Genomic DNA, 26,742 nt, shown 5'->3' on the forward strand with positions numbered 1-26,742 from the left:
TCACAAGGACAAACAATTTGAGGGAGGGAGGCAAGGAAACGCAAGATTTTTCCACCAATATATTAACATATAGTCTTAAAAAGGACACTGTTACTCGTTCAGAAAGCCTGGAAGAAAAACATTTAGATTGGTCAGTCGAACTATGCTTCAAGAGCTTTGGAAGACATCCAAGATGGAATAAGGTAACACACCTACGAACTCCAGAAATCAACAAAATATGCCTTATTTCTACTAATTTAGGTCTATGTTAATTTTCCACATTTTTAAAATAATAGTTAGTATTCCAGCTATAATAGTCAAGTGGCTGAAAATGTAACATCTGCCTTGATTGCCTAATTCACTGGATGTGTTTAAGAGAAAATGGCATTTGAAATGAAACTTTTAATGTGGGTATCGCCGTACTTCTGTGCAGTCAGGCACTTCAGTATCTCATTCAGGGTTCTGTGTAAGGCCTGTGGTACCAAGCTGGAAGGAACCACAAGTGTTCTGCAAGTTGTGAACATACTATTGTCTAATGTCAAACCCACTACACTTTATGAATGTTATTTAAGGAGAAAGCTACTGAACTTCTTGGGTGCGAAAACATTAGCCTCCTTCTCTCCAATTCCAACATTTAAACATCCTAAAGGAGCTTTGCAAAGTAACCTTTCCCTTTAGATCCTGACCACAGCAGTGTTACGCTTTAATGTGGGTAGGTTCAGGTAAGAGTTTCAAGTATCTTCCACGAGAATTACTGATTATACAACTTAGGTAACAAGTTAAGAAGAACTTGTTAAAGAACTTATTAACTCCTACAGCTTAAAAGATTTCATTTAGGCCTTGCTATCTACCCTACATACCATTTAACAGATGCATAAAACAAAACTCTGTACATGCCCTACATAGTGAATTTAATCAGTAACAGAAAAGATGGTTTTGAACTGGTTGTCCAATCCCAAGCATAGGCAAGCTCTTTATCGTATGGTACTGTATAAAAGCAGTGAAATAGTTAAGAAACACAAGCTTATTATTGTCATTTATTTTAAAAACCTTATTCAAAATATTAAGTAATACAAGTCCAAATATGATAAAAATTACTGCAAGAAAAGTTTTGGGATATTTTGTTTGTGCTTTACTTCTTGTGGTTATGAAAAGAATGCATTTAACAGTAGGATTTAGAATTTTTAGCACTTCATTCGTAAGAGTGTCATGCCTTCAGACTCTTCATGCCAACAGCTGCAAAGTTGATTTTTCCAAAATATTACATAACTACTTGAATACCAAGTCATTAATTATGGGGTTCTGATGCACCGTTATTTACATATTTATCAGTCTGAAAACTAAATCACAAACAGAATGTACAGAAAACTAAGATTTTATATTTTACAACTCATGAAAACATAAATAATGAAAGTACAAAAGACAAGGTAAAAAAAACCTACTGTACCAGTAACTTGATTTACACTAACGCGTAAATGTTTGTCAAAAATTAGAGTGCGCTGTCCACAGACTGGCAGCCCCACACACCATTACTTTCATCTGCCTGTTACCTGGGTCAGAATAACAACAAAATAAATTATTCTTACATTCTCAGGCCTCTCCCATTTATAACATAGCAAACCACATAACTGTTTCCCAACTGTCTTAAAATTCAACAGAAAGCTTCAATGCATTGAAAGCCTGTCAACTATCTATATCTGAGTAAGATTTTTCAACAAGGCTTATTTTCCATTCATTAATTACAAAGGTAATGAAATAGTCATAAATATCATTAGAGAAAAAAACTGGACAGTCAAGAAGCTGCATACCTTCACAAAGATCTTGAACATTTTAAAGAAATACGTGGTATATAACTTCTGAAATAAAATGGTTTCTACATAATTATATTTAAATTATTTACTGCAGGAACACATACAGAAATTATGAAATTGCCATGCCAGCTATTCTGCCTAAAATAGGATCAAGTTATGCAACAAGAAAACAGAACCAATAAAAAAACCAAAACGAAAGATCTGCAGCATCAGGATTTAAGCATAGAAAAAAGTAATTATATTTTAATTTTGCAATATAGTGGGATTTATGAGCCATATAAGTGATTAGCAAAGAGATCATTAATTGGATTTAGTGATGCCAAAGTCATTAATTTATTAGACCTAAAATATTTTATACTTATTTTTTGTATTACCACTATTAAAACTGCTCCAGATAGAAGGGATGATGTTTAATGAATGGAAAGAGCACTAATTATTAAACTCTGTATATCTTTATAGTTGATATAAAACCTGACCAAAGTAGCAAATAGATGTATCATGCCCTTGATCTTGCATGAGATTTAATCTCAAAAACATCCACGTCAAAGAGAGCACATCTCATTTCAGTACAAGCGGCATATTTAGAATACCTGAATATCATTACATGACTAGGCAGGCAAAGAGTGATAAGTTCAGCAAACTCAAATCACAGTGCTTTCAAAATACATAGTCATTAGTTATTTTCAGGGAAGGCATTGCTTCGTTAACATTTTGATCTAAACGATGATATTCTACCGTCCTAGAGCACAGGCCGTCCCTCCATCTTCGGCTCTGGACCAATAAGAAGATCTGAAAGAAAAAGCAGCCAACTTATATAATGGTATGGAGAAGCATTTTGCGTTTGATGAACAGTTCTATTGATATCACAGTTCTACCCCTTGAACCTGGCAATGGCATTACTGTTCCCACAAAACACAGCACTAGCAGTCAGCCATTTCCATACTGTCCTTGCCATCAAGTCACTTATTGGCAACCTCAGTTGCATTCAACCCATAACTCTTTCAGTAAAGATGTGTGTAGCTTCAGAAGTACTGCCTATACAGGCTATTAAACTATCCCCAGATGGTGACATTTGTTAGTTTATTCATCTTATCTATTTTGGCGTTTCACCCTTGTTAAAAGTAATTGTATTACTGGTGCTGAAACAAAGGCAACAGAAGCAGCAATGGTGTAATTTGATAAACTGTTTCTGCATTACAGCTCAGTGCCTCCTTCAGCAGTATCAGCAGAGCAGTTAAAGAGGCTATATGATAAATCAAAGCACTCAAGTGAACAGATTTTTAAATGTCTATTATCTTCACCCTATTTAGCCTTGTTTCTTACTGACATCATCCCAGAATCCACTTTACTAGACAGGGCAACTATACTGGCAAAAGGGGAAATGGGATGGTGTAAATGGGCACAGGGAAAGGAAAAGGAGAACCTAAGTTGTCTCACAGAAATACATGCCACTATCCATGTACTTATCCATGAATCTTCTGTTCTCAAAATTATTTCTAAGTGCTAAAAAGTAATATCAAGAGATAGCTTTCCAACTACCCAAATGATATTACAGGCATCACCTCACTTATGTAGCAAAGACAAGGCAATTTTTTATCACTTCCCTCAAAGTTAAATTTTCAAATGTAACACAGTCTTCAACATTTTTCCCTATAAAGACTTAGCAATGCACATTCCAGATATCCCATTGCACTGTAAATCAGAAGTTTGGGGGGTTTTTTAGCTGTGTCTTTTCAGAGTCCCCCAAATCCTCAACCAAATCAGTGTTCTCTACAAGGATAAACACTAAATTTTCCTCATATCTAAAAACTAACCTATGATTTAATTGCAAATTCGTGCAGGCATCTGTACTGGGTCTGGCTGGGCTGGAGTTAATTTTCTACGCTAGCAATGTATTTTGAAGTAACACTAGTCAGGCTAGTTTTGAGATACAGAGAATTAGTTTGTCCTGAAGAAATAGTTACCTGAAAACACTAAATTTGGGCTTCTCTAAATCTGGAAAGAGTGTTGAACATTTCCTAAAACTTTGTAGTTAAGCCCTCAGAAGATCTAAGATATAAAGACCACCTCAAACTGAATACTTATTACAAGGATTATCACAGTTATAACAAGAACATTCTCAAGCCATTTGGGATAAAACCTTCCTTAATTTGCTGTTTATAATCCTGTGCAGAAACAAAACTAGTTAATCAATCACCTTCACTCGACTTGGCTCAGGTCTCATTTATAGAACTCATATTGTACACTGCCAGTGTCCATTACTGAACTGATGGATTACTGATGTCACCAATTAATTGATTTTCTAATCTAAAATGTTTGACTCAAATTCATTTCCATTGTGCAGATAAAAATAACAATAATGATCGGCATATTGTATCACAACAAGACTAAGTGGTCAAAGGTTTCATCCTCCAAAAAGCTAAGTTCCTCTTATTAAAAAACTGTACAAGGCAATGCAACTTCATTTTAAATACTAAAGCTGTTTCTCTCAACCTTTTGCAGCGAACCTACCTTCCTCTTATTGTGATAGGTGACATAAACAACAGCTACTAAGAAGGCAACTACAACCAGATGAAAAAAGAAATGGCTGTCTTCTTCCAACCCTGTGACAGAAACATCTTTTATCTTCTCATCAAGGGTCTTGATCTCCTCATTGTAATTACTGATGGTGTCAGAGTCATCATCTTCTGGCATCTCTAGAAGGTTTGGGTTGTATCTGGAATTCGATGTCATTTCATAAGGGCCATAGTCATCTCCTGCGTCTGACTCCATAGTTTCTTTTATGATGGGTGGTGAACTATTTAGTGTGTCTTTCAAATCTGTTAGAAGATCTTCTTCCTCAATTTTAGTATCTTCAGAAGCATCAACATCCATTTGAGATACAGGACTAGCAGTCACCGCACGAGAGAGAACATCGGGTGGAGAATCACCTTTTGCTGTAGACGGTTTTACTGCGGTCACCGAATTGATTTTAGCTGTTGTTGGGATCACCTCTTTTTTTGTTGGGGTTATACTCTGCAAGCTGTCTGTCAAATTTTGGGATCTGTTTAGTGTTTCATTCTCACTTTTAGAAGAAGCATTTTTTTCCAGCATCTCCACGTTCACAGAATCTGAGAAAAGGATGAGAAACAGTCAATATTAAGCACAAGGCACTACCTTCTCTTGTGATACTTCAGCTACAAATGAGAATTGTTGCAAGGCATTTACTTTATAGACAAGAAATCATATGATGAACAGGGCATATTTCACACTGCAAACTTTTTAGAATTCATATGCAGAAATACACACTCCTGTACTTTGGCAACTTCAAAAGAGAAGTCTTGAGTGCGAAAGGAATTAAAGCTTGGAAGCACATGCTTTCTACATTAGTATGTAAAGTGTCCCTGAAAAATTTAGAATGCGTATTTTCCAGACTTAGAACTTCAGAGACATGTCCCTCCCTCCCTCTGTGGATTGATGATGTCTTCTAGAATCATACGTGATTAGTATTTTCTCCATTACGAAACTCTTTCTCCCACAGAATTTGCTGAGGTCCACAGAGGAAGAAGTTCTCAGTAAAGCTTTTCCTGCAGTTAAAAGGTTTTAATCTTTCACCATTGCATATTTTGCCAGCAAAAAAAATGAGAACACGCAGCGATGTCTCCTCAGTCAGGACACAAGGTCCTAGTATCTCTTCCCAGGCACTTATTTTTAATGAATCTGTAGACACAGAAAAAGATTTCCAACCTTATGTTAACTCGAATGAAACTACTGAACCACAGCTTAAAAAATAAAGCTGAAGAAAGGACAATCTGACTGCATGTACTCCTGTAGGAAAGCCTTTTGTCGGCAGCAAATTATTATAACGAAGAAAGTCAGCAACGGTGCTATCTAACAGTGCACCCTTAGGCAAATTCATAATCTCTCCAATGCAGAACTACGTAAAAAACAAGGTGAGCATTAAAACCACATGCAGGACCCATCATCCTCTTCTCTATCCAAAGGAAGGTAAAAAAAGATGCAGAGGGACTTTATAAATGGCCAATGGTTTTTTAATCCTAAAAAAAAAAGCAAAGAGCGAACTATTCATCTTTAAGCACATCACTTCCAGATTCAAATCAGGAGGCACCTTAAAAATGAAGAACACATTTTAGACTTTCAGTACACATCATAATTTAAATAGTGGAACCATACTTGCCTTGTATTTTGGCATGCCAAACTATTTTTTAGTCTTATATTTTAAAAAAGTAACAATACTTTCATTAAGTGCTCACAAGAAGCTCCTTGGTTCACTGGAAACTTACAGATTCTAGAAACGAAGCATTCAACCAATTGCTTGTGTCAAATTACTCGTAAGTAAAATATTATACAGGGGACACTGAATCACGTTATTCATGAAACATATATTTACAGACGATCAGTTACAACAGACTTCTTGTTTACATGGTACACTTTTCCAGTATGAATTACTCTTTAACCAACTGTAAAACAAAGACTCAACTAACCCCATATGAACTAGACATTACAGTGCCTCTCTGCTAAAGTTCAAAGTCAACTACTTTACATTTAACACACTTCTTGTTGAAGAAACTACTAGTCTGAATTATCACATCAACATTAACTTGTTCAGTTCTTGTGCAGGACAAGTTTCGGGAATTCTTATCTCCCCTCAGGAGTTAAGCCAGCTAATTGCATACGTGGAGATAAACATGAGGAAAGGCAGCTGCAAGATAGTTTCATATTTATAGCTAGTTATGAGTGAGGTAGGTAGACCTTACTGCTACCCTCACCAAATAGACAAAAAGTATTAGAGAGTGATAGCTAAATTGTCTGAAATACAAACAAGCATATTTTTCCTATAGAACTACACTGCATGTATCCTTACACTTCAAATTATTCTTAAACTCATTTTAACATGGAAGGATATATGCTTCAATGCAAGGGACTCCCAGCAGCTAATGCTGCAGCTTCAGAGTGAGAAAGAATAATTTCCTATTATTCCTAGAATAAGTTATTTTTTGTTTTAACAGGAGCAGCAAGTTTAGCAACTACACCACAATTTATTTATGATATCTACACAAAACTATTTGGCATTATAAACCGTGGCTGCACTGTTTACAGTTACACAACACTGTCAGATGATGTTAGATGTAGTGCCTGGACTCCAGAGATGCCTCAGCTTCAGAAATAGTTATTAATGTTCAATCATGGTGACAGAACTAGCAACATAGTCCTCTTAGTAAACACTGTACTTAAAAACATCCAACAGGGTCAAAATTCACTTCCAGGAAAACTTAGTTTTTAAAAAACAAGTTGTTCCATGATTTTTGAAGTTAATAACTCTTGGTTTCCTCCAGGTTTCTGTCCCACATCCTGAACTTCTTCCTTCATTACTGCCTACCCATTAGACCAGGTGAGGGGCAACACAAATAGAGCTGGTTTGGATATACTGACTGACAAGCAAGAAAGGAACTGCCAGCTCAAAACTGCTCCCTTCATCGCCTTCAATAATCCCCTTTCTCTTCACTGCCCAACCAATACTTCACCTAAAACAAATAGAAACTCACCGCACTTGAAATATGCATTTCTTATAAGCATTTGGTTACAGTTGGAGGTTGAAGGGAAGTGAGAGAAAGAAAATGGACTTAACTAGGAGTCAACTTGCAGAATAACATAAGCTTATTTTCGGGGGCGGGGGGGAGCAGAAGGCGGGGGAGGAGGCTAAAAACAGGCACCCAACTAGAATAATTATAACAAAATACTAAGTCTGATGACAGAATTAGTCAGCTAAACTGATCTTCATAGCAACACAAGATGAACACCCGGCAAGACAGCCCAACACACCCCCGAGGGAGCCGCACTTTCTCCCACAGCGCTCGCTCCCGCCGGCTGCGACCAGTTCTCTGCGGGAAAGAGCAGAGAAAACCCGGCCGAGGCCGGTTCCCGGGGCCGGGCCCTGCCGCCCCGAGGCGCGCCCCACCGGCGGGCCCTGCGCGGCCGCAGAGACCTTTAGGCCCAAAAGCGCTGAAGACGAGTCCGGTGAAAGTCCGGTGAAAGACCGGCGGGGCGCCCTCAGCCCCCCACCCAGCCAGCCAGCCGCCGGGGCCCGGCCCGCCCCCCGCCGTGCTCACCGGAGGCCTCCTGTCCGCGGGCCGCCAGAGCCCAGCCACAGAGCAGCAGGAGGCAGAAAGCGCGGCCCGCCGGGACTCGCCCCTCTCCGGCGGCCGCCATCTTCCCGAGCACCCCCCCACAGACGTGGCGCTGGCACCGCCCCTCGGCGCCGCGCGGGCGGGGGGCGGGCACGGCGCCTGCGCGGGAGGGCGGAGCCCCTGCGCCCCGCCGGTGAAGCGGCCGCGCATGCGCCTGGGCGGGAGGGCGCAGGGGCTGAGGGGGGCGGCACGGGGCCGCCCGGGACTGCGCCCAGGGCGTCGCAGCAGGGCGGGCGCGGTTGGGGCTGCCGGGGTCCGAGAGCGGCCTGAGCAGGCAGGGCCCAGCGAGCTGGAAGCGCGTCCAGCCCCGTGGCAGAAATTAGGGGTTTTCCTTCTCCTTCCCTCAGGCAGAGGTTGACATTAGGGGTTGGGCCCACCGCATAAAGCCACAGCCCTGGGAGGCTGTTCATCAGTGTCTGCATGCGTGACTGGGCTTTGCAGTGTACCGCTCACTAACGCTTTTTGCAGAATTTGATAAATTTATGGAAAAATGCTTTCCTGTTCTCAGCCCAAGTGAGGTGATACAAGCCCCGAGAGAAGCCTTGAAGCTGATCATGGGAGAACAAATTCCAAAACGCAGATGCCTGAAGCATGCAAAAACAAAGAACAGGGAGCCCAAACGCTTACGGGGACACGGAACACAGGCCATGCACAGCATACAGCAACATAAATTAATTTTGAGCATCTGCCAAGTCACTGTGAGCTGGTTTGGACTGGTGAAATCCAGAAGACGACTACTTCTCCCACGAGTGTTAAGTTAAATATTTGAGATAAGACATACTAGGAAATACTCAGGAATAGCCTGTGGTAAGAGGGAAGACAGCCGGCGTTGCACAATTTGCAGGCTGTCGCTGAGGCGGATCTACAGCCTCACGATGTTTAACGCCATTGCCTCATCAGGCACATCCTCCTGTACCACAGCCTCTTGCTATCTGCACGCCACCCACAACGATTCCTTACACATGAAAAAACACAAAGTTTTAATGAAAAGCCATTGAAGTTTATCCCAACTGATAACTGTTCATTGCTCGCACCTATTTGTTTATAGAAAGGTAATTTAACTTAGTGAATTCTGCAATGAAAGAAAGATAAACGAGTCGAGTCACCTTATCTTTTCTCCACGAGCTAAACACACGCATATGTGCAGTTGCCAGAGCTTAACGAGCACTAAAAACATGGCTATGTCTGGAACTTAAATCTACTAAGGATATTTTGTTTGTGTGGTACAAAATATGCAATAAGATGTTGCCAGCCTGCTTCTGGAGCCAAGAATTAATATTAAATTATTTTCACAATTAATATAAAGACAAAGTAAAAGGTGACATTTCAATATTTTATTCAAGTTGGGTTTGGGTTTTTTATCCATTTTTAGTAGTGTCAAGTACAGCATTTTGGGGTCTAGTTCCACACAAAATGGAAGACTCTCTAAAAATGTACCCATTTAGTTGCTAAAAAAAAGTGGTAATAAAACAAAAGTCCATTTTAAATTTAGTAATGCAATTATGTGATTGCAGTTACAAAGACTCTTCCCTGATTATGGCCCTGTCTTACAAGCTTTCCAGTCAGTGCACGGGAAAGGAACCACAACACAGGACAGGTAGTATTGGCTGAGTCACATCAAACCTCCTCCGCAACGGACTTACACAAGGTGGACAACCTAGAGCATTCTGGAGACAGCTGTAGGTGTAAGATAACCAAAAAAGACAAACCATTCATGAAATGCCTATCTAAAAATTTAAAAAAAAAAAAAATCCCTTTTTCAGACAAGTTTGCACATTCCATTGTGAACTGAAACCTTAAATGTCAGAACATTTTGCTTACGGAATTAACAGTATGATATAGTGGTCTGCGATTCTTAACGTCTCAGTTTTTACACCACATTGACATATTCCTTGTGCAGTCAATACCTTAGTAAAGGTAATCAATACCTTCCTACTTCCTATCATGGCAGCTGACAGATGTGATGGGCAATAACATTAAGAAAAAAAAGCCTGGAATCAGGTTTTTTTTTATGCTTTTGTCTCCATTTCTTTAACAACATCATTTTTAAAGCTTAGCTGTCTTTAACCAGGACTAGCGGGACTGATACTTAGCAATACTTGCATCCCAGACATAAAACATTGAAAGGTACACTATATTCTGAAGGTAGCTATGCTGTATTTTCAAATTAGCGATTGTAGAATCACTCCTTATGCTTCAAATTCCAATCCTAGACCAAGTTTGTGACCACCTGCGTTGACATTCTTGCCATCCAACAAAGCTGACAATGTCAGTTTGATACCTGTGAAATAAAGAAAAGTGAAAGAAAAGACAACTGTTAAAACTTGGAATGAGCTTCGCGTTCAGTAAGTGCAGTGTCTGTGTTGCTGCTTTAATTTATCGTAGCAAGGTTAATGTAATTTGGCGGCCAGCCTTGTAAGGACTGGGCATTTTAAAACAATTTGCAGATATGAAATCTTTCTCAATTATGAAGTTATAATAAACCATGGTGATAGATTCTGCTTTTTATCATTCCAAGTCATTAAATCTCTGATTCAGTTCACTGCTGCTGGTCTACTGATTAATCTAATTTTAGAGTCCAGTATTATGAAAAATTGGGACCTTGAAACATATCCACCTTTCTAAACCACTTTAAAATCTAGGTATGAGAAGGCCCAAGCCCTCTCTACTGTGATATCTGATGTCAATCTGCTTGGTATTCTGGCAGCAGATTTATTAGACTACATTAAAACCCATTTCACAGCAGTAAGATTGTCCTCTTCCTGGACCAGGGGACCTTGAGAAAGTCACATTTTCAAGCAAAATAAACTCAGTAATAGGAAGCCTCTGAAAGTCCTAAAATCGCACTTACCTATCTCTGAAACCCCTAATTGTAGATATACTTTGTATCAACATAAAAGAGTTCAGGTGGATAGTGGTCTCTAATAATCCTGCTTGCAACAGGCATCCAAAATTAACTGAGCAGTCCCTGGAAAGTTCATCATTGGGTTGCCAAGCGGAACAGCAATGTTACAAAACGATTCACATTTTGTCACAGAAAAACCTCTTTGATACTTCCAGACTAAAATGTCACTTACTGATGTCTGAATTTCTTCTGCATAGACTTACCTGGCTTTAAAGTCTGAGTGTATCCTAATCCAATCAGACTGGAGTTGTTCACTTTAGCCTTAAAGGGAAAAAATACCGTATGTAAATAATTTGGTATCTTTCTTCAAAGTCCTTCCTACTTGAAAATTAAATGACACCTTTTAAGCAAGTAAAGGATGTCATCTTTTAAATCACAAAAAAAAAGAAATCTAGAGTTAATTTTGCTTCAAAATTAAAATCTCAAAACAGTGCCCAATAATACGATAAAACATTCTGTGTCCTTTTTAAGGAAAATCCAATAGTTGTGCTCTCGTGCTGCCAAAAACAAGACAAAGAGATATATGTGCCAACGATACACCACAGAACTGCATCAAAACCGCACTTTACTGATGTAAAGGTTGCTTCACATTTCTGTTACAAGAGCCTATTTTCAAATGCTTATAAATGTACATGCACAGCACTCACAGAAAAAGAGGCATCTGGGTCAATCTGATACTTGGCTGCTATTCCAAAGCGAGTATTGCTATTTCCGGCTGTCCAAGCAAGATTCACGGCAGTTTCCAGTTTATCATTCACCTTCTGGTAAATGGAGCCTCCAAATTCCGTTCCATCATTCCTGGAAGGAATGCATTAGTCTAGTTTTAAACTGCACTCCAAAACAATCATCTTTTTTTTTCCAGTAAGATCTATATTTGCAGAACATTCACTTACACCTCATTTAATATCCCTGTAACAACTAAGACAGAGCCATTAGGCCAGATTGGTTATGAAGTCATTTTTAAATGCTTAAATTCATTGGTGGTTACTGTATTTCAACAACTTATGAAACTGAAAAAAAGCCATGACAAACTATCAAAAATAGACTAACGATGACAGCTTCCAATCCTCCCTTCTCTCTAGATGGAAGTCTTTGTAGTAAAGGGATTTATTCTTCTCTGCATATCTCTGAAATAATCATTTTCCCAGGCATACGTCTCCCTAGTGCCCTGAAAGGGCTGCACCCCAATCGCCGAGCCTGAGCAGTCATCCTAATACTGCCTCGTCAGCACGCTTTTACCAGACACAGATGAACTGTATCAGAAGTGAAGATGCCCATTTAATGGCCAAGTCTATCGGCTTTTGCAAATGAATACCATTTGCAATAGTCCTTATGGTACATCTGTACCATAGATATCTCTCTACTAGAAACTGAGATGAAACTAATTTTACTTTGCAGAGAGCACTGGCCAACAGCTGAACGATGACAGCCTTCTACCACTGCTACCGAGTAGCACAACTTCAAATTACTACTGACACCAATGTCACACACGGAATAAAATGTGGTAAATAAAATGCAAAATGTTAGAGCGTGCAGATGATAGATAAAAACAAGAGCAAAAGACTTCTAGAAGCCTTGCGCTCCTTCTAAACCAGTGAGCATCTGAATTTCCATTTTTGCTTATTTTCTTAGGATACAAACATATTGCACAAAACGGGCTTTAAACCACAGGAAGACCTCTGCAAATAAAATACTTATGATTATTTCTAAACTATGCAATAATCTGGTTCCAATTATTAGAGTATTCCAAACCTTAAAAACAGGGGCAGATTTAGAATCTCTCCGCTTTTACCCCTTTGGCCTGATGTTCCTTAGTTCATAACAGTTGCACAAACAGTAGTGATATGCCTATTTAAAAGTTCAAGCAATAGCAGCAGCCTTTTAAATTGTTAGAGCAATTCTTCCCGAAAAACACTACAGTACTTACTTCAGATAAGACTGAAGCTCACATAAAACTGCATGTGCTTGGCTCTCAAGAAAAGGAGGGATTAAAAAGGACTGAGGAGAGATGGTTATACAGGCAGATTTTGTGCAAGGTTCCCACACAGCTCTGTCTTGACCTGCAACATTAGGGGGGGGCCGTCTGAGCTATGCTTAAAAAACGAGGAAAGTCATATTTAAAACTAGAAATTATCCAGCCCTACCTCCCATTAGTTACTATTTATTATTAAAAAAAAAACAATAAAAAAGTCAAACCCCCTTTTAATTCTAATAGTAAAAATAGCACTTTTCAGATGTAGATAAAAAAACATTATCCCCCTATGAAAATGAATATATTAAGGCACCATTAAGGAAAGTAACCTGCTAAAGTCCCCAGCTGGTCTGTGTAATGCCAGGATCAAAAGACGATGCTCCGAGCCCCACCTAGTTAAATTATCAGCTCTGCCACAGCATCCCTGGGAAACACTGAACTGTCTAGACGTAACACCCGAGCAGGCTAGTGATGGGAGTTCCACACACAACTGTTTCTGGGATTATTTAAAAACTCTGACACGTTTCAAAGCTGAAACACGTCAAATACCTAACTAATCTATTAATATCAATAAATAAGATTTCTATTCGTATCACACATTTATGGATTTGCCTGTCAGTTGAGCATGAATATTAAACAAACTAGGCGTCCTCCTGAAGATGACTTATCATCTACATACAGTAACAGCAACCTAAGAAACACACCCCCAGGAATCCAAGAAACAGTACAGTAAGATCTGAGGCCCTGCTGCTGTTATAAAGTTATTTTCTGCTGTTGCTTTAATTAAGAGTAATAATAATTACAGCACTTTATAGCAAAAGCCAATAATACAATGTTTTGAACTGCTACAGTACACCAAAGTTGAGAGCCATTGTGCTTGAAGGAATAACTCCTAACTCCTGAGTGGAAGGGGACCCCGCATATTGTTTTGATGAAAGTTTCCTGCCCACATCTTTGTGCTTTGGCAATCCTTCAAACACACTCTCTGGGCTGTGAAGGTTCAATTGTTCTGTAAGGCAGTGCGAGCTTCCTAAACCAGACCTCTGCAAAACAGCATGAAACAGAACAGAAAGCCTTTGAAGCAGCAGCTCCAGGAAGGCAGAACAGTTGTTCAGCCCCCAAATGGGAACAGCCTGCAATAGCTCTGCTACATGCAAAATATCCAATTACCCAAGGGAATGGGAAAGGCGGGGCTGGGGGAATGGATTAGGGATTGCCTAATCTCAAAAAACTGTCTTCCCCAAAGGCATAAATTGCTTTTTTACAAGGAACAGAGGAATTAAGGTTTTCATGGAATTTGGTTCTGGTTTCCCACTGTTCATGCATTCAGAAAGGACAAATGCTTGTGTAAATAGATTATTAGGAGTTATAATACTAAAACAAACTTTTACACTATATCCTTTCCAGTACTAAAACAAACCCAGTCCATATCTCTTCCACTCATTCCCTTTTGCCTGTTCTTGTTCATCCTCTGATTACCTCTTTCACCTACAGATGAAACCACCATTTTGTTTGATTTGACATGTGCAAAAGGAAGGCATTGCTTTTATTTCAACTTTCACAAAGAATATTTTTATAACCCACTTGTTTTATTATTCCACTAATAGATTCTAATGATCCTTATCTGTTAGAAAGATAGACACTGGACGCTTGGGTGCTCAGTGAGTTCCAGTTCCTTCCTTCATGCACTCTCTCACCCACATAATTCAAAGAAAAGTTAATGCAGCTAAAAAAATGCAGCTTGCCATCTTAAATGAAGAAGTAATTCCAAATCCACAATTCCCTTTTTTGCCATTGCTGAAACTCCATCCCTTTCATTGTTCTAGTAAGCAGCAAAATCCTTTCAAATTCCTTTTTAATGCCCGTCTGCCAATACTTACACATTAGTATGAAGCTGGAATTCGTCGGTCTTATAGCCAACAGCAAAGTTGCTCTGGGTTACTCTAGACTTTGTTGTCTCAAAAGTCATTTGGTAACCTGCCAGCCACCCCTCGTAGCCAACCACCAGGGCTCCACGTATTGAAGGACCAGCAATATCAAAATCCATGTCGCAGCCGATGTTGATGTGTTCCCTTTTGTACCCTGTCTTAACTTTAGCACTCTTTTTCCTAAAGAGAAAAGAAAGAATCTCGTATCTTTGAAAAGGCACGCTCATAGGTAGCAATTCAATCAAATCAGTTACTTAAACTCAGTGTAATACATACCTGGAGAGCCACATGGTATGTCACCTTCTTAACCTTTCACATTTGCAAAACCCTAATTCAGCTACAGTGAATTATTTGCAATCAAGCAATAAAATGCAGTGTGGTGCCCCACTAAGCACTTCTGGGCTGTGTTCTGAAAAGCAGCAGCCCAAATAAGCCAGACAGAAGGTGACAAAAACAAATCCTCATCTCCAACTAATCTGATGGGTTTGGAAGTTTGGTAGATGCAGGGAAGGAACGGAAACTGTAGCAGTTTACAGGTTGGCCACAGAAAGTCAATAGTAGTTGGCCCGTCCCAAACAAACAATTTTTAGACAATTCTAGTGAACCGAGTAATTTCATTTACTGTGACAGACGTCAAGAAATCACTACTTTGTCTCCAGCTTCCTGAGGGAAAGTCTCTGCTGTTAAGCATGTAGGCTGCTTCAGTGGCTCTGACACCCTATTTTCTCCTTAGGATGCTTTGTGAAATTTAATGGTTACAGCCATCAGAAAGGCTGCCAGGTTAATGCAGAAATAAACTTTCCTGAGTCACTTGTCTCTTTTTATGCTATTGGCCAGAACAGTGTTTCCTCATGTGTCCTTAGGTCAGTTCACTCCAAGGGTGCAGACCCTCACAAGGCAAGAGAGTTACGTCTAATATATTCAGCTACTCTTAAATAAGACTTTTTTCTTCTCTTTTTACCTTGCAAGTGTCTTCTGTCTTTGACCAAATCTTTTACTGAAATCTTTCTGGAAAAGTCAGGCTAATTTGAAATTTCAAATCAACCTTTCACTTCAGCTAGCAAAAACAGTCTCCAAGAACTGTTTCAATGAGGTATCAGACCCACATAGAGATTGCTCTCTTTTTTATTATTATTAATATTATTATTTCGGACTCAAGAATTTCTTGTGTTTTGCAAAGTCAGAAATAAAGAGCAGGAGTGCCAAAAGCACTCAGCATTAACTCGTCTGCAACTTCTGTAAAAGTCAGCAGTACCTCTCCCAATTTCAACAGGGACAGAGCCAAGCTAACACGGGGCGCTCCTAAAAATGACTTTCCCTGTTGAAAGATTCATGACAGCCAGTAAGTAGTAAGGAAGGGGGAAAAGGTGTCTCCTATTCAGACATGACGCATCCCTGTCAACCTAAACCAGGTCACACTAGGATTGAATCTCACTCCATTTATTCCAATTACAATAGTCCTCCCACAAGGCAACAGTTATAATTCAGATTGTACAGTGTCTGTGAAGTGCCTAAGAAATAGCTACAGAGCTGTAACTTGTCATTCTCGTACAGGTTTTTTCTTTTTTATTTTTTTTAAGAATCCTACCAGCTAAGAAATAATCATCCACAAATACTATGGATTATTCTGGTTAACAAATACAAAAATATTCAATTAATGTAGAATTGGGAATGGACTGGAAGAGTTTACAATGCAAGACACAATCTAAAAGACTGGGTGAAACCTCCACTGGGACTATAACCAGGTAGCCTGCAGTGCAGCGTGCTGTTCTGGAAAGTTAATGTGCAGAATATTTTGACTCACTGGCAGCACTGCTTGCAAAAAGATAATCAGGGGAAAAAAAATAAACCAACATCTAGACCTACAGCTGCTGCTTAATCCCTCTGGCCCACATAAAACGTGGCATCCAATCGCCGCGTCAGAAATACTCCACCGCCAAGGCGTGCTGTGGCCAGCAAGAATTCAGATGATAAATTCCGCTCGGGAGAAGAGCCCAATTACTGTGCTGACCTATTAGAGCCGTGGCCAACTGGCTCCCGGAGCTTGTTAAGCTTTGCATTACAGCTGACTTGTTTAGTGCTTTTATTCAGACAGTAGCACATCCTCTGACATGGCCACAAATAAGCAACAGGGGCGCAAACAAAACCTTTTCTTCCCACCCTAATTCTGACTATAATTTTCTAGTTACTGTATTTAAAAGTTTGCTTGCTATAGTTTAGGATTAAAAAGGGATTGTTAATACTAAGATTTAAATCAGATGTACATGATTTCATCATGCACAGGCTGATTATTAACTGTCTTGGTATCTTAGGACAGAACAAGTGAAGAAGCAAGACAGTATTCTGCAAAACTAAAATAAAAAACGCCTTTTTTTGTCACTTAAGCTTACTCACTTCTTACCCAGTGTTAGGAGAGAAGGAGGAGTCAAAGGTCAGCTTCAGGCCACGTGCAAGCTGAACAGAAAAGAAATTCACTGGTTGGATTTATAATTAGGGGTTGTCATAAGTTAATTTGTAAATTGCATCTTTGAGCCAAAAATTACCTGATCTTCAAGAGTAATCTCAGTGCCTAGTGTGTTGTCGGTGTTCCACTTTTCTGTGAACATCAATCCATATTCCACCCATTTGTATTTTGTTTCCAAACTACCACTAACTTTGCTCGTTTCTGAGTTTGCTGAACCTGAGCTTGTAAATTCCTAAAAATAAAAAAAAAAATAGTATATACATTATATATAGCTATATATTTGCATGCAGGCAAATACTTATAATTGTAGAGCATATTAGTCATTATAATTTGGGATATTATTCAATACTGCAGAGTTCTCAGATTTAAGAACATGTTTCCTAGTCATTAATATCAACACACTCTTGTCCCACAAAAGAATTCAGCGTCAGGGAGAAAAAGCATCGCATGCTAAGGGAACGGGTATGGGACAGGAACGTGGATAACGTACTGGCAGCATAGCACGGCATAAGGTGCCAGTCTGTGCAAGGTGTATCTGTGAAGCAGCATGCAAGTCCGCAAATGCTTCTTAGAGATGTTCTAAACATTAGCTCCAATGCACAGCTACATCGCAACTACACTTGTTTAGGGACTGCTAAGAAAACGAGCATGCAGCACATTTAGAAATGGTGCTGTCCGAAATTCTGACCACAGGACACAGAGAAGTCGCGAATCACAACTGTGTGCAAGCTCTCTTTTAAAACTGATTATCAGCCCTGGGCAAAACGTTGTTCTGAAATGCTCCTTAACAGACCCCCAGAGAGTCTGTGCCCTACGCCAGCACAGAGCGAAATCAAAACCTTTACAGAAAGAAATCCAGGAGGGAGCACAACCTCTCAGAACTTGAAAGCAGCGTATTTCTGCTCGTTCCATCCAGCCGGGCGGAGGGAGGCACTGACACTGAGCACAGGCCATGGCGGCGGCCTCAGACAGCAACATCATTTTCACAGTAAGCAATTACTACGGCTGCAAAGCAGCCCTTCACTCTATCTTCTAATTTGTGCACAGTCTCGTGTATTACACAAAAACTACAAATGCAAAGTACCTTGCAAGGTTATAATATATCTGAAAAATGGTAAGGGGAGAGTAAGGGATACGTATTTACTTTTAAAAAGAAATAGACAATAAACACAAGAACATTGCAATGTTTTGGATTTCAATGTGTTTCCAAACTCACCAGTCCATTTTCAGATTTTGTTTTCAAATCAAGTTTTATTAACCCAAAACCTAGAAGATGAGTAAAAAATATGAATTATATATATGTTAATTTGAAAAGCATTTCTGATTTATTTCTCAAACTCCCTTCTAAATTGCCTGTGAACTATTAAAAAAATAAACCAAGGGTACAGTTATCAAACCATGTGTTTTTATGAAGCAGATTATGCAGCTCGTACTCACGTCAGATAGCACTTGACTGATTAATCCTACTGACCTCAGCAATATAATTGGGACCAAAAAAGGTAATAATGTCTTTATTCATACTGAGCAGCATTTTGTTCACAAGCAAACGACTGCCATCAATGATCCTATTCATGATACAAGGAAACAGTCAAAATACATCATACAATTTTCTTTCGAAACAGACAACAGTCCTATGGAGAACAGGAAGAATTTTGTCAAAAGAAAAGTAAGTTACCCTCCCTTTCCAGACAGCAAGGGCAATGTGAAGCTACAATAGAGAATTCTCTGGATTCTAATGGAAATTATTGGAATATTTATCAGGGAAAAGTAATAAAATCCTAACAGTTTCAGGAATCAGGTACACAGCAAAAGACCAAACTTATTTTGGCTTTATTTACCATATCCCTTGGTGAAAACATCTCTGGCAGATTTGCCGAGATCAGCATAAGCAGGTGGAACAGCCATTTTCTGGGGGGGGAAAAAAAAAGGGAAATTTCAGCGTTCAGAAACTTACTTAATTCATTCACACAACAAGAAACTTAAGCTCATTTCAGCCAGTTTTATTTTCTATCCACCACCTATCAATTACATACAGCCTGAAGAAAGTAGCTATAGCAAATAGTGTGATTTGATTTTGCTTATTAGCCAGCAGAAGCAATTACCATGCATTTGCCACTGAGGATGAGAAACGGGTTGCAGACCAAATATATATATATGAAAAAAAGAAACTGTCTGTGCCTTTCCAAAGAGTTAACTGTTGTTCTCGTATCAGTATAACCGCATGAACGAACAACTTCTTTTTTTAAAACCATTTCTCGGAAACATTTCTTCTGTTTCTTGCAATGGATCTATGCACTGTGATGCAAAGAATTAGGGCCCCAAGTCATCCACTCAGGAAATCTAACCAGGACAGGCATCTAGCATCAGTAGCATCTCTCTCCCTCTAATTCACAGCAGCAAATGGATATCATTTATGTTAGCAAAATCGATAAATGGTCATTCTTCACCTTCAGTTTTCTTTGACTTTTTCTGTTCATCAACTGAGAAAAAAATGAGCTTGCTAAAAAAAATTAAGACTGAAGGGATGCTACACTGTGAAGTCAGGCAGTCGGGAGGGTAGGACAACCCCACTCCAGCAGCCAAATGCAGACTAGAGCTCTCTGCAGAGCCTGGAGCCAGGCACCAGCCCGATGGTGTGGACACTGCAGGAGCAGCGTTCTCCATCATGTTCTGTTTGGTGGGGATGCCCACATTGCCATGCAGGTCCTCACTTTCACATCTTCGGCAAGCCCTGACCATTCTTAGTTCAATGGCCTCCCGCAAGAAATTTAATGCATCCCATTTTCTCTGCCACTGAGAAAACTGTCTCATCGTATATGGAGGAGAAAATGGGATCCTGAGAGGAAGAAACCAACCAAATCTACCTTCTTATCCAAGTACAGTGATTTTTTCTAGGGAAGGGAAGTCAAACAATCTGAAATGGTGTACACCTTCTGTCTTTATAGACAAGATTTCATCATTTTAAAAAGGCAAAGGAGCTAAATCAGACTTATAAAGCTGGTCCTCTCAATACCAGACGCTGCACTAAAATTCCATACTCCCAAACTTTTCGGTTATGCAAAATTAATAAGCAGCTTATTACATAAGCATGCAAATGCTTAAAAAATCACCTGCCAATCCTTACTCCAGATTATTCAACGTTCCCAGAAAACTATTCCTTTAAACCACAAACAAAACAGCTAGCTCTGAACACGAGGGGTGCTCGTCATAGTCCTTCTGGCTGTAGACTTGGAGCAGTTCTCTGGGCCAGCACACCACCCCACGAATATCAGACAGGGAGTTTCAGCACTCAGCGCCTCAAGCACTCCATCCAACAAGTTGTTGCCTGTTAAAGCAGGATATTGCTATTGCAAAAATGAAGAATCCCTATCCTAGAGGGAACAAAACAGATCTGGTGGCTAAATAAAAGCAAACAGTCTTCTCAGAACATAAATAAACTAGGATACAGGGGCACATACTATGATGTAGCTTCAGTTGCAGAGACTACCTGGATGCATGTCATCTCTTTCCAGTTACAGTTCAGTAACAAGATGCAGCCCCGAATACAAAAGCAGCTAAACAGTTAAATTTAAAAAAAAAAAAAAAAGAAAAAAAAGTATTCCATATTCCAAAGCAGTTTTAGCTGCTTATATTAGACCTAAATGTCTCTCTCCGTTTTTTGTGCAAACATGAAAGCAGGGATTTAATGTTTATACACAAAACCAGCCTTAAAAAAAAAAAGAAGAAAAAAAAACATATGCACAAAAAAACCCAAACCAAGCGTTAACAGATTTCTTTAAGTAATTCCTCTGCTCCTTATTAAAGTCACTAGAAGCAGAGTACAATGGCCTGCTTGGAGATCATACCTTAAAGTCAGAGCTAAGGCAGCACTGGGGAGCGGGATGGGAGGATTCACTAAAGGCTGTGTGTGTTCAGGAAATGCTTCTTCCCTGCCAGAGCAGCCCGGCCTCATGAGAACCCTCTGATGGGTATTTCCATTTAGCATCATCAAAAATTAAAAATGTTAAAAATCCCTACATTTGAAAATCAAATAAGCCTTGCTTTGAAAGATAATGCAGTGCTCTGCCAGCTGCACTTCGGAATCTACCAGATATATTTTATCAACAGTCCCTTTGAGTCACTTCATAAAATCAAAATATTTTCTTGAAAACTGAATGCTGTATGCTTTTGGTTTGGATTTTGTAGGTTATGTTCTCCCTTATCCAAGCCCATGAAGCCAAGTTTTGCTCCCACTGACGTTTGCGTACCTCCAGTGGATGCGGCCAGGCTCGTCGGGCGGATGAGCTGTGACAGGCTGCTCCACTGCTGCAGTCTGGGCTGTGGCTGTAGGACAGTGGGAGATGTCGAGATCTCCACTTAGGCAATTACTATAATTAAGGGACAATATTGAAAGCCAAATCCCTGCCGGTTGTAAGGCAAATCATGTAATGCACACAGAGCAAGTTGCTTAAAATTGCTGAGTGTGGAAAACACTACAAGCTAGGTACGTGGTGGTTAACCTTGCTGTGGTCAGCCAGAATAAAAATAATTATTTCTATTTGCACTGGCTAATCAGAAGCCTCTTGTTTAACAGATGGAAAACAAAACTGATTACATCCTGTGCGAGTGCAGTTGTAAGACAAGCATGCTTAACAAGGATTCAAACTCTTAAAGGATCAAGGAATGGCCGTGGCCAAGTGCCCTTGCTTTTCACCAGCGGGATCCCAGCACATTAACTCAGATTAGGTTAGGGCTGAAATGAATTCATTGCTTTTATCCTTGTCCAACTGTGCAAATAGCTCAGAGTGACTGCGTACCTCAACTCCCGCACAAAGCAGGCCAAGTAGAATATATATAACGTGTTCCAAGTAGGAAAATACTTTCATTTTCTTGAGTAGGAAATACTGTAGCACAAGTCATGACTGAAGAAAACCTGAACTGAGGAGTTAGCACCGAGTGCTGCTGTGGGCACCACCTCCACCAACGCCTGATTTATAACTGCCATTGGGAGAAAGTAGGGAGCTTCCTTTGGAGCTGCAGGACCCAAGAGCCAGCCCTAGAGAAGATTTCATTAAAGACAAAGCACTTCCAGCAGGCCGAATCTGAGTATTTTCCAGTGTGACAGATGGCAAAGTTTTCACCCTACAATGCAGTTCTGGGCAATTAAATCAAAATCAGCCCAATAGGCAGCAAATCCCCAGGGTGCCCTTGGCAAACGTAAGGACTGGCTGAAACGAAAGGAAAACTCATCTCTGCTTGATAACTCTCTTACGTGCCTAAGTTAAAGTTTCCCTACACAGACTTATCAACTTTATGATATTTACATGAGGGGAAGGAGCAATCTAAAAATTTAAGATAAGAATAAAATCCACGATAAGAATAAAATTCTCATGAAGACAATGGGAGTCTATCAGATTCAAGGCTAAGAAAATAAACAGGTTGGATTTAACCTTACTCTAGCAACATTTTTTCCTAATAAATTTGAACTCAGGTACCATTTCTTGGTGGTAACAGTAGTTCTGACATTTCAGCTCCCCGCCTCCACAAGCAGTACCCCTTGATAACTGCAGAGCTGACACGTAACAGCTGCCGGGGACACGTCCCACCAGCGAGTGAGCTGGGAGGGACAGGCAGCATCGGGGTGTGAGACCAGGTACAGTCTGCTGTCTGCATGAGGAAAAAAGCACATGAGGGTCTCTTGCCTCAAGATCACAAAAACCTGATTAATTTATTTCTCATTTATCTCCTTCATTAAAGGAAAAGTTATTCCTTGGTATGAAGCAACTTTTAAGTGCCTTTCTGGACCCCCAGCCTGTGCAATGTCATTTCCCAACCACTTATGTTGTGTCGATAAATAGACCACGAAGGACGGTGCTTTTGCCCTCAGGCAGAACAGGGCCCAGCTCTCCCCGCGTGCCACGGCAGCCTGGCCGGAGTCACCAGCTCCGCACGGCACCCGTGTCCCTGTCCACCATCCGACATCCCAGGCTGCCACGTCAGCACGGTGCTGGCTCCACAGTTTGGGTTTTATGATCCAGATCCCGAATCATTCAAGTCATGACTACAGCCTGCTTTGAATGGGGTTCAGAAGCCTAATTGTGCAGAGACTTAAAAACACGCTTAACCATAAATACGTGAGTAGTTCCACTGAGGTCAAACATCAACTTCGGCACATTCACAAGTCGTTTGAGAAGCCAGTATAAGCACGCGATTTGTAAATACTCTGCATTATGGGACACAATACTTAACAACACTTTTTGCCCCAGCTTGCTACTGTGCCGACATCATATAATCCATGCACCATTATGACTCAAAATTTAAGACTTGAGTCCTCAGTTTCTTTCATGCAGGTATTAGTAAACCCATGCAGCGTCCCTCTGACACTCGCAGGATCACAGCCTTCCTACCGCAGCTTTGCTTTTGAATTACATACATGATGGAGCAGATTTAGTTTTTAAAGATTGGTTTATGCAGCATCTCTGTAGCCCAATAAACATAGGTGCATAGAGGAGATAAACTTTTTAAAAGCAAATGTAAATATTATTAGTTAGTCTATACTAATATTTATGAAATTAAAGAAAGAAAGAGCCTGCTCTTAATTGTATGAGTATAAATTAAGAACGACACCCTTGTACGGCAACCCCTTATTAAACTATCACGTGTAAGTATCAACTAAACAAAGTTGGGGGACACTGCAGCCTGCTGTAGCTACTGTAGTTACTAAAACTGCAAGGGAAGAACAAAGAACCACATACCCTATACATTAAATTAAACATGCTGGTTAACTATCTGCTTCTTTCAAATCTCTGCAGAGAAGGAGATGAGCTGTCCCACTCCATGCCACCAGCACGGCGCAGGGGCGAGGCTGGTGCACGCTCGAGAAGGGACGTGTCCCTCGCTCCCGGCCCCGCTGCGGGAACACCCAGCCCCAGATCAATAGGGATGACTAATTAAATGGGCATTTTGTCTTCCAGCGCAATTTGACAGGTTGCTCCCCTCACACAGAAGAGGAGCATGCACCGCACCGGAGCACCCAACTGGTGGATGGGGTTTTCTCTACCTGCAGCAGTTGCCAAACCCAGGAGGGCCTGCGCTGTGCTTCCCGACTGCATCCCGCCGAGAGCCAGGGCTGGGGACATCGCTCCTGCTGCTACGGCAACCGACGGCGATGTCCCACACAGCATCACACCCCCCACCACCCGAAACGTGGGCAGGAAGCAAAGGTGCAGACTGTGGATCAGCGTAAACCTTCAACGGAGAGTGCTGGGGGGAGGGAATATTCGGGGATGTCTTTTCAATAGTGCAAACGCCCTTTTTTGAAGGAAATCTGACACAATTTCATAGATAAAATGCCATGAGACAGGTGATTATTCAACCATCCGCTGCACCGAACAAAACAAACTGTAACGTGCTTCTGATCCTCACTAGACCATCTGAGAAACGAGATGGGACCTGTTTTAGCCCGTATCGCTATAAATATTCCCCAGAGACACAACCCTGCGTTGGTCAGTAAAGATGAGTCAGCTCCGCTTCGTCTTCAGAAAATTTTGTTACTATTTTTTTTACCAATGCCCAAAGCCTGAATGAGTCTTTCAGCCTCCAGCAAGAGTTGTTCCCAGCGAGGGCTGTGACGAGGCAGAATGGAGGCAATTGCACTGCTGCTGCTGCGGCTGCACGGTGCTCCCTGCTTGGTTCGGGAGGGGAAAACCCGAGTCCTTGAGATTTTTAAACTGACATTACTCCCCCCAAGTAAAGAGCTACATTTTGAGAATAAGCGGAATAAAATGAAACAAAAATCGGTTTGGCTGCGGGGAGCGGGGTTTGGGGTTTTGGTGCATGTCAGAATGAATTTGCCAACCTGCAAAAAAGATCTCAGGGGTGCGGGCGAGCGAGGTGGAAGGGATGTCAGCGCTAAAGCGGTGCTAAGTCCGGGCAGGTGCGGCCACTCGCCACCCACGACCTTTGCTCCCCGCAAACGTGAAAAATGATCCCCACTTGTGGAAGCCTTTGACGAGAAACCTGCAGCACCTCCGCGGCCGAACGACCTTTAAATCCCCGTCACGGGGCCAGCGCCCGGACGGATCCACGCTCGGGCTCCCTGGCGCAGCCGACGGCATCGCGCCGTGCGCCGGCGAGACGGGCGCGCGGCAGCGCCCCGTACCACCCGCCGCACCGCACGCCACCGCCTCGCCGCCCTCCCATGTCGCCGCCACCCCGTGATGCCTCGAAAACGGGCCCTAATTTCGTAATGCCCAGCATTACGTAAGAAAACAGTTATTCCCATCCCGACGGGCCGCGGATGGCAAAAACCCTCTCGGGTCGCCGCGGATTTCCCCCGCTCCCACTCGTGACCCGTGACCGGCTCTCGCCGCCCGGCTGCCGCGGATCCCCCCCCGCCCCCCGCCGCGGCTCCGAGGGGGCGGCCCGGGGACTATCCCGGGACCCCCCGGGACCCCCCAGCCCCCGCCCTACCTGGCCCCGCCGCGGCGGCACCAGCCTGCGCCGCGCTCCCGCTCCCGCCTCGGCCTCCTCCGGCGGCGGCTGCCCCTGCCCGGCGCCTCCCCGGGCTCTGCGGCGGCGGCTGCGTGACGGCGGGCGGGGACGGGAGGGGAGGGACGGGGAGGGACGGGCAGGAGGGGCGGGCGGCGGGGCGGGCCTTGCCGCCGCACCGGGGCGCGGGAGCCGCTCTCCGGGAGGCGCCGGGACTCCCGGCGGGCACCCCTCCCCGAGCGGCAGCGGGGCAACGAACCGCACCGGCTCCGGGTCCGGCACCGGGCGGCGCTCCCCGAGACGCACCGGGACCCCACCGGCCCCGGGTCCGGCACCGGGCGGCGCTCCCCGAGACGCACCGGGACCCCACCGGCCCCGGGTCCGGCACCGGGCGGCGCTCCCCGAGACGCACCGGAACCCCACCAGCCCCGGGGCACAGCATCCCCGAGACGCACCGGTCCCAGCCCCGGAGTGACCCAGGGCACCTGCAGCCTCCGCGTCGGGGGCACCTGGGTACCGGGATCCCCAGCTCTCGTGGAAACTCCCCATTTAGTTAGAAATAGTTAAATGAGAATTACCTAGAATTAGTTAAATTCTAACTCCCCATCCAGTTAAAATTGCCATTCCCGATATCCTTGTTGAGCCAAGAGTGGCAAGAGAGGAGGAAGGGAGAGTTTGGGAGAGAGTTTTTGAGCAGAAAAGCCATGTGTGATGGTGGGTGTCCGAGGGGACAGGGCGGCTGTGAGGCAGCAAGCCTCCCCAGGCGAGGATCAGCCGTGGGGCGCAGAGATGCTCCAGTGACTTAGGGAGCTGTATGAATCAGCCCTCACGGCTTGCAGGGAAGCTGGGGCTGAATCCAGAATGAAATTGTCCCGGTGACAGAAGGTCAGGTGGGGAGCACTCTGCTATCAGAGAGGGACAGAGGCTGAAGCTGGGCTGCTTTTAGGATGAGATATGAAACCAGTCCTTCACTGCTGGAGAGCTCAGAGCATCATCCACAAGGTAAACAGGAGAATCATCCCACCC

The 26,742-nt window shown here is 42.2% G+C and overlaps 2 protein-coding genes across 5 annotated transcripts; both read right to left on the reverse strand.

The window, feature by feature from the left end:
* Positions 1–1,003: 1,003 nt before the first annotated feature.
* On the reverse strand, positions 1,004–8,078 carry C15H5orf15 (chromosome 15 C5orf15 homolog). Its single transcript, XM_075164581.1, has 3 exons — positions 7,901–8,078; positions 4,302–4,900; positions 1,004–2,579 (listed from the first exon to the last, which is right to left on the reverse strand). Exons 1-3 carry the CDS (start codon positions 7,998–8,000, stop codon positions 2,448–2,450), a joined length of 831 nt encoding a protein of 276 aa, XP_075020682.1. The 5' UTR covers positions 8,001–8,078; the 3' UTR covers positions 1,004–2,447.
* A 1,219-nt stretch (positions 8,079–9,297) lies between these two features.
* VDAC1 (voltage dependent anion channel 1) lies at positions 9,298–25,802 on the reverse strand. Of its 4 annotated transcripts, XM_075164579.1 has the most exons (10): positions 25,699–25,796; positions 21,495–21,570; positions 19,086–19,155; positions 18,464–18,513; positions 17,327–17,479; positions 17,185–17,237; positions 14,736–14,963; positions 11,531–11,681; positions 11,087–11,144; positions 9,298–10,259 (listed from the first exon to the last, which is right to left on the reverse strand). In XM_075164579.1, the coding sequence occupies exons 3-10, from the start codon at positions 19,150–19,152 to the stop codon at positions 10,168–10,170; spliced, it is 852 nt and encodes a 283-aa protein (XP_075020680.1). In that variant the 5' UTR covers positions 19,153–19,155; positions 21,495–21,570; positions 25,699–25,796; the 3' UTR covers positions 9,298–10,167. The 4 variants fall into 4 exon arrangements, with proteins under 4 accessions (XP_075020680.1, XP_075020679.1, XP_075020678.1 ...); XM_075164578.1 differs by lacking the exon at positions 21,495–21,570 and having other exon boundaries at positions 25,699–25,802; XM_075164577.1 differs by lacking the exons at positions 21,495–21,570; positions 25,699–25,796 and adding an exon at positions 22,722–22,862.
* Positions 25,803–26,742: the final 940 nt, after the last annotated feature.

The sequence above is a fragment of the Calonectris borealis genome, chromosome 15 (genome assembly GCF_964195595.1).
Source record: "Calonectris borealis chromosome 15, bCalBor7.hap1.2, whole genome shotgun sequence".
Lineage (NCBI taxonomy): Eukaryota > Metazoa > Chordata > Aves > Procellariiformes > Procellariidae > Calonectris > Calonectris borealis.

What these genes read in the sequence shown, in the direction of transcription:
- C15H5orf15 (XM_075164581.1), bottom strand. Translation starts at nt 8,000, where the DNA reads ATGGCGGCCGCCGGAGAGGGGCGAGTCCCGGCGGGCCGCGCTTTCTGC. An exon ending in CCGCGGACAGGAGGCCTCCG is followed by an intron (nt 4,901 to 7,900) that starts GTGAGCACGGCG and finishes TCCTTTTCTCAG; the next exon opens with ATTCTGTGAACGTGGAGATG. An exon ending in CCTATCACAATAAGAGGAAG is followed by an intron (nt 2,580 to 4,301) that starts GTAGGTTCGCTG and finishes TTTTTCTTTCAG; the next exon opens with ATCTTCTTATTGGTCCAGAG.
- VDAC1 (XM_075164577.1), bottom strand. An exon ending in AGATTACTCTTGAAGATCAG is followed by an intron (nt 17,238 to 17,326) that starts GTAATTTTTGGC and finishes TTTTCTGTTCAG; the next exon opens with CTTGCACGTGGCCTGAAGCT. An exon ending in TTCCAGCTTCATACTAATGT is followed by an intron (nt 11,682 to 14,735) that starts GTAAGTATTGGC and finishes CATTCCTTCCAG; the next exon opens with GAATGATGGAACGGAATTTG.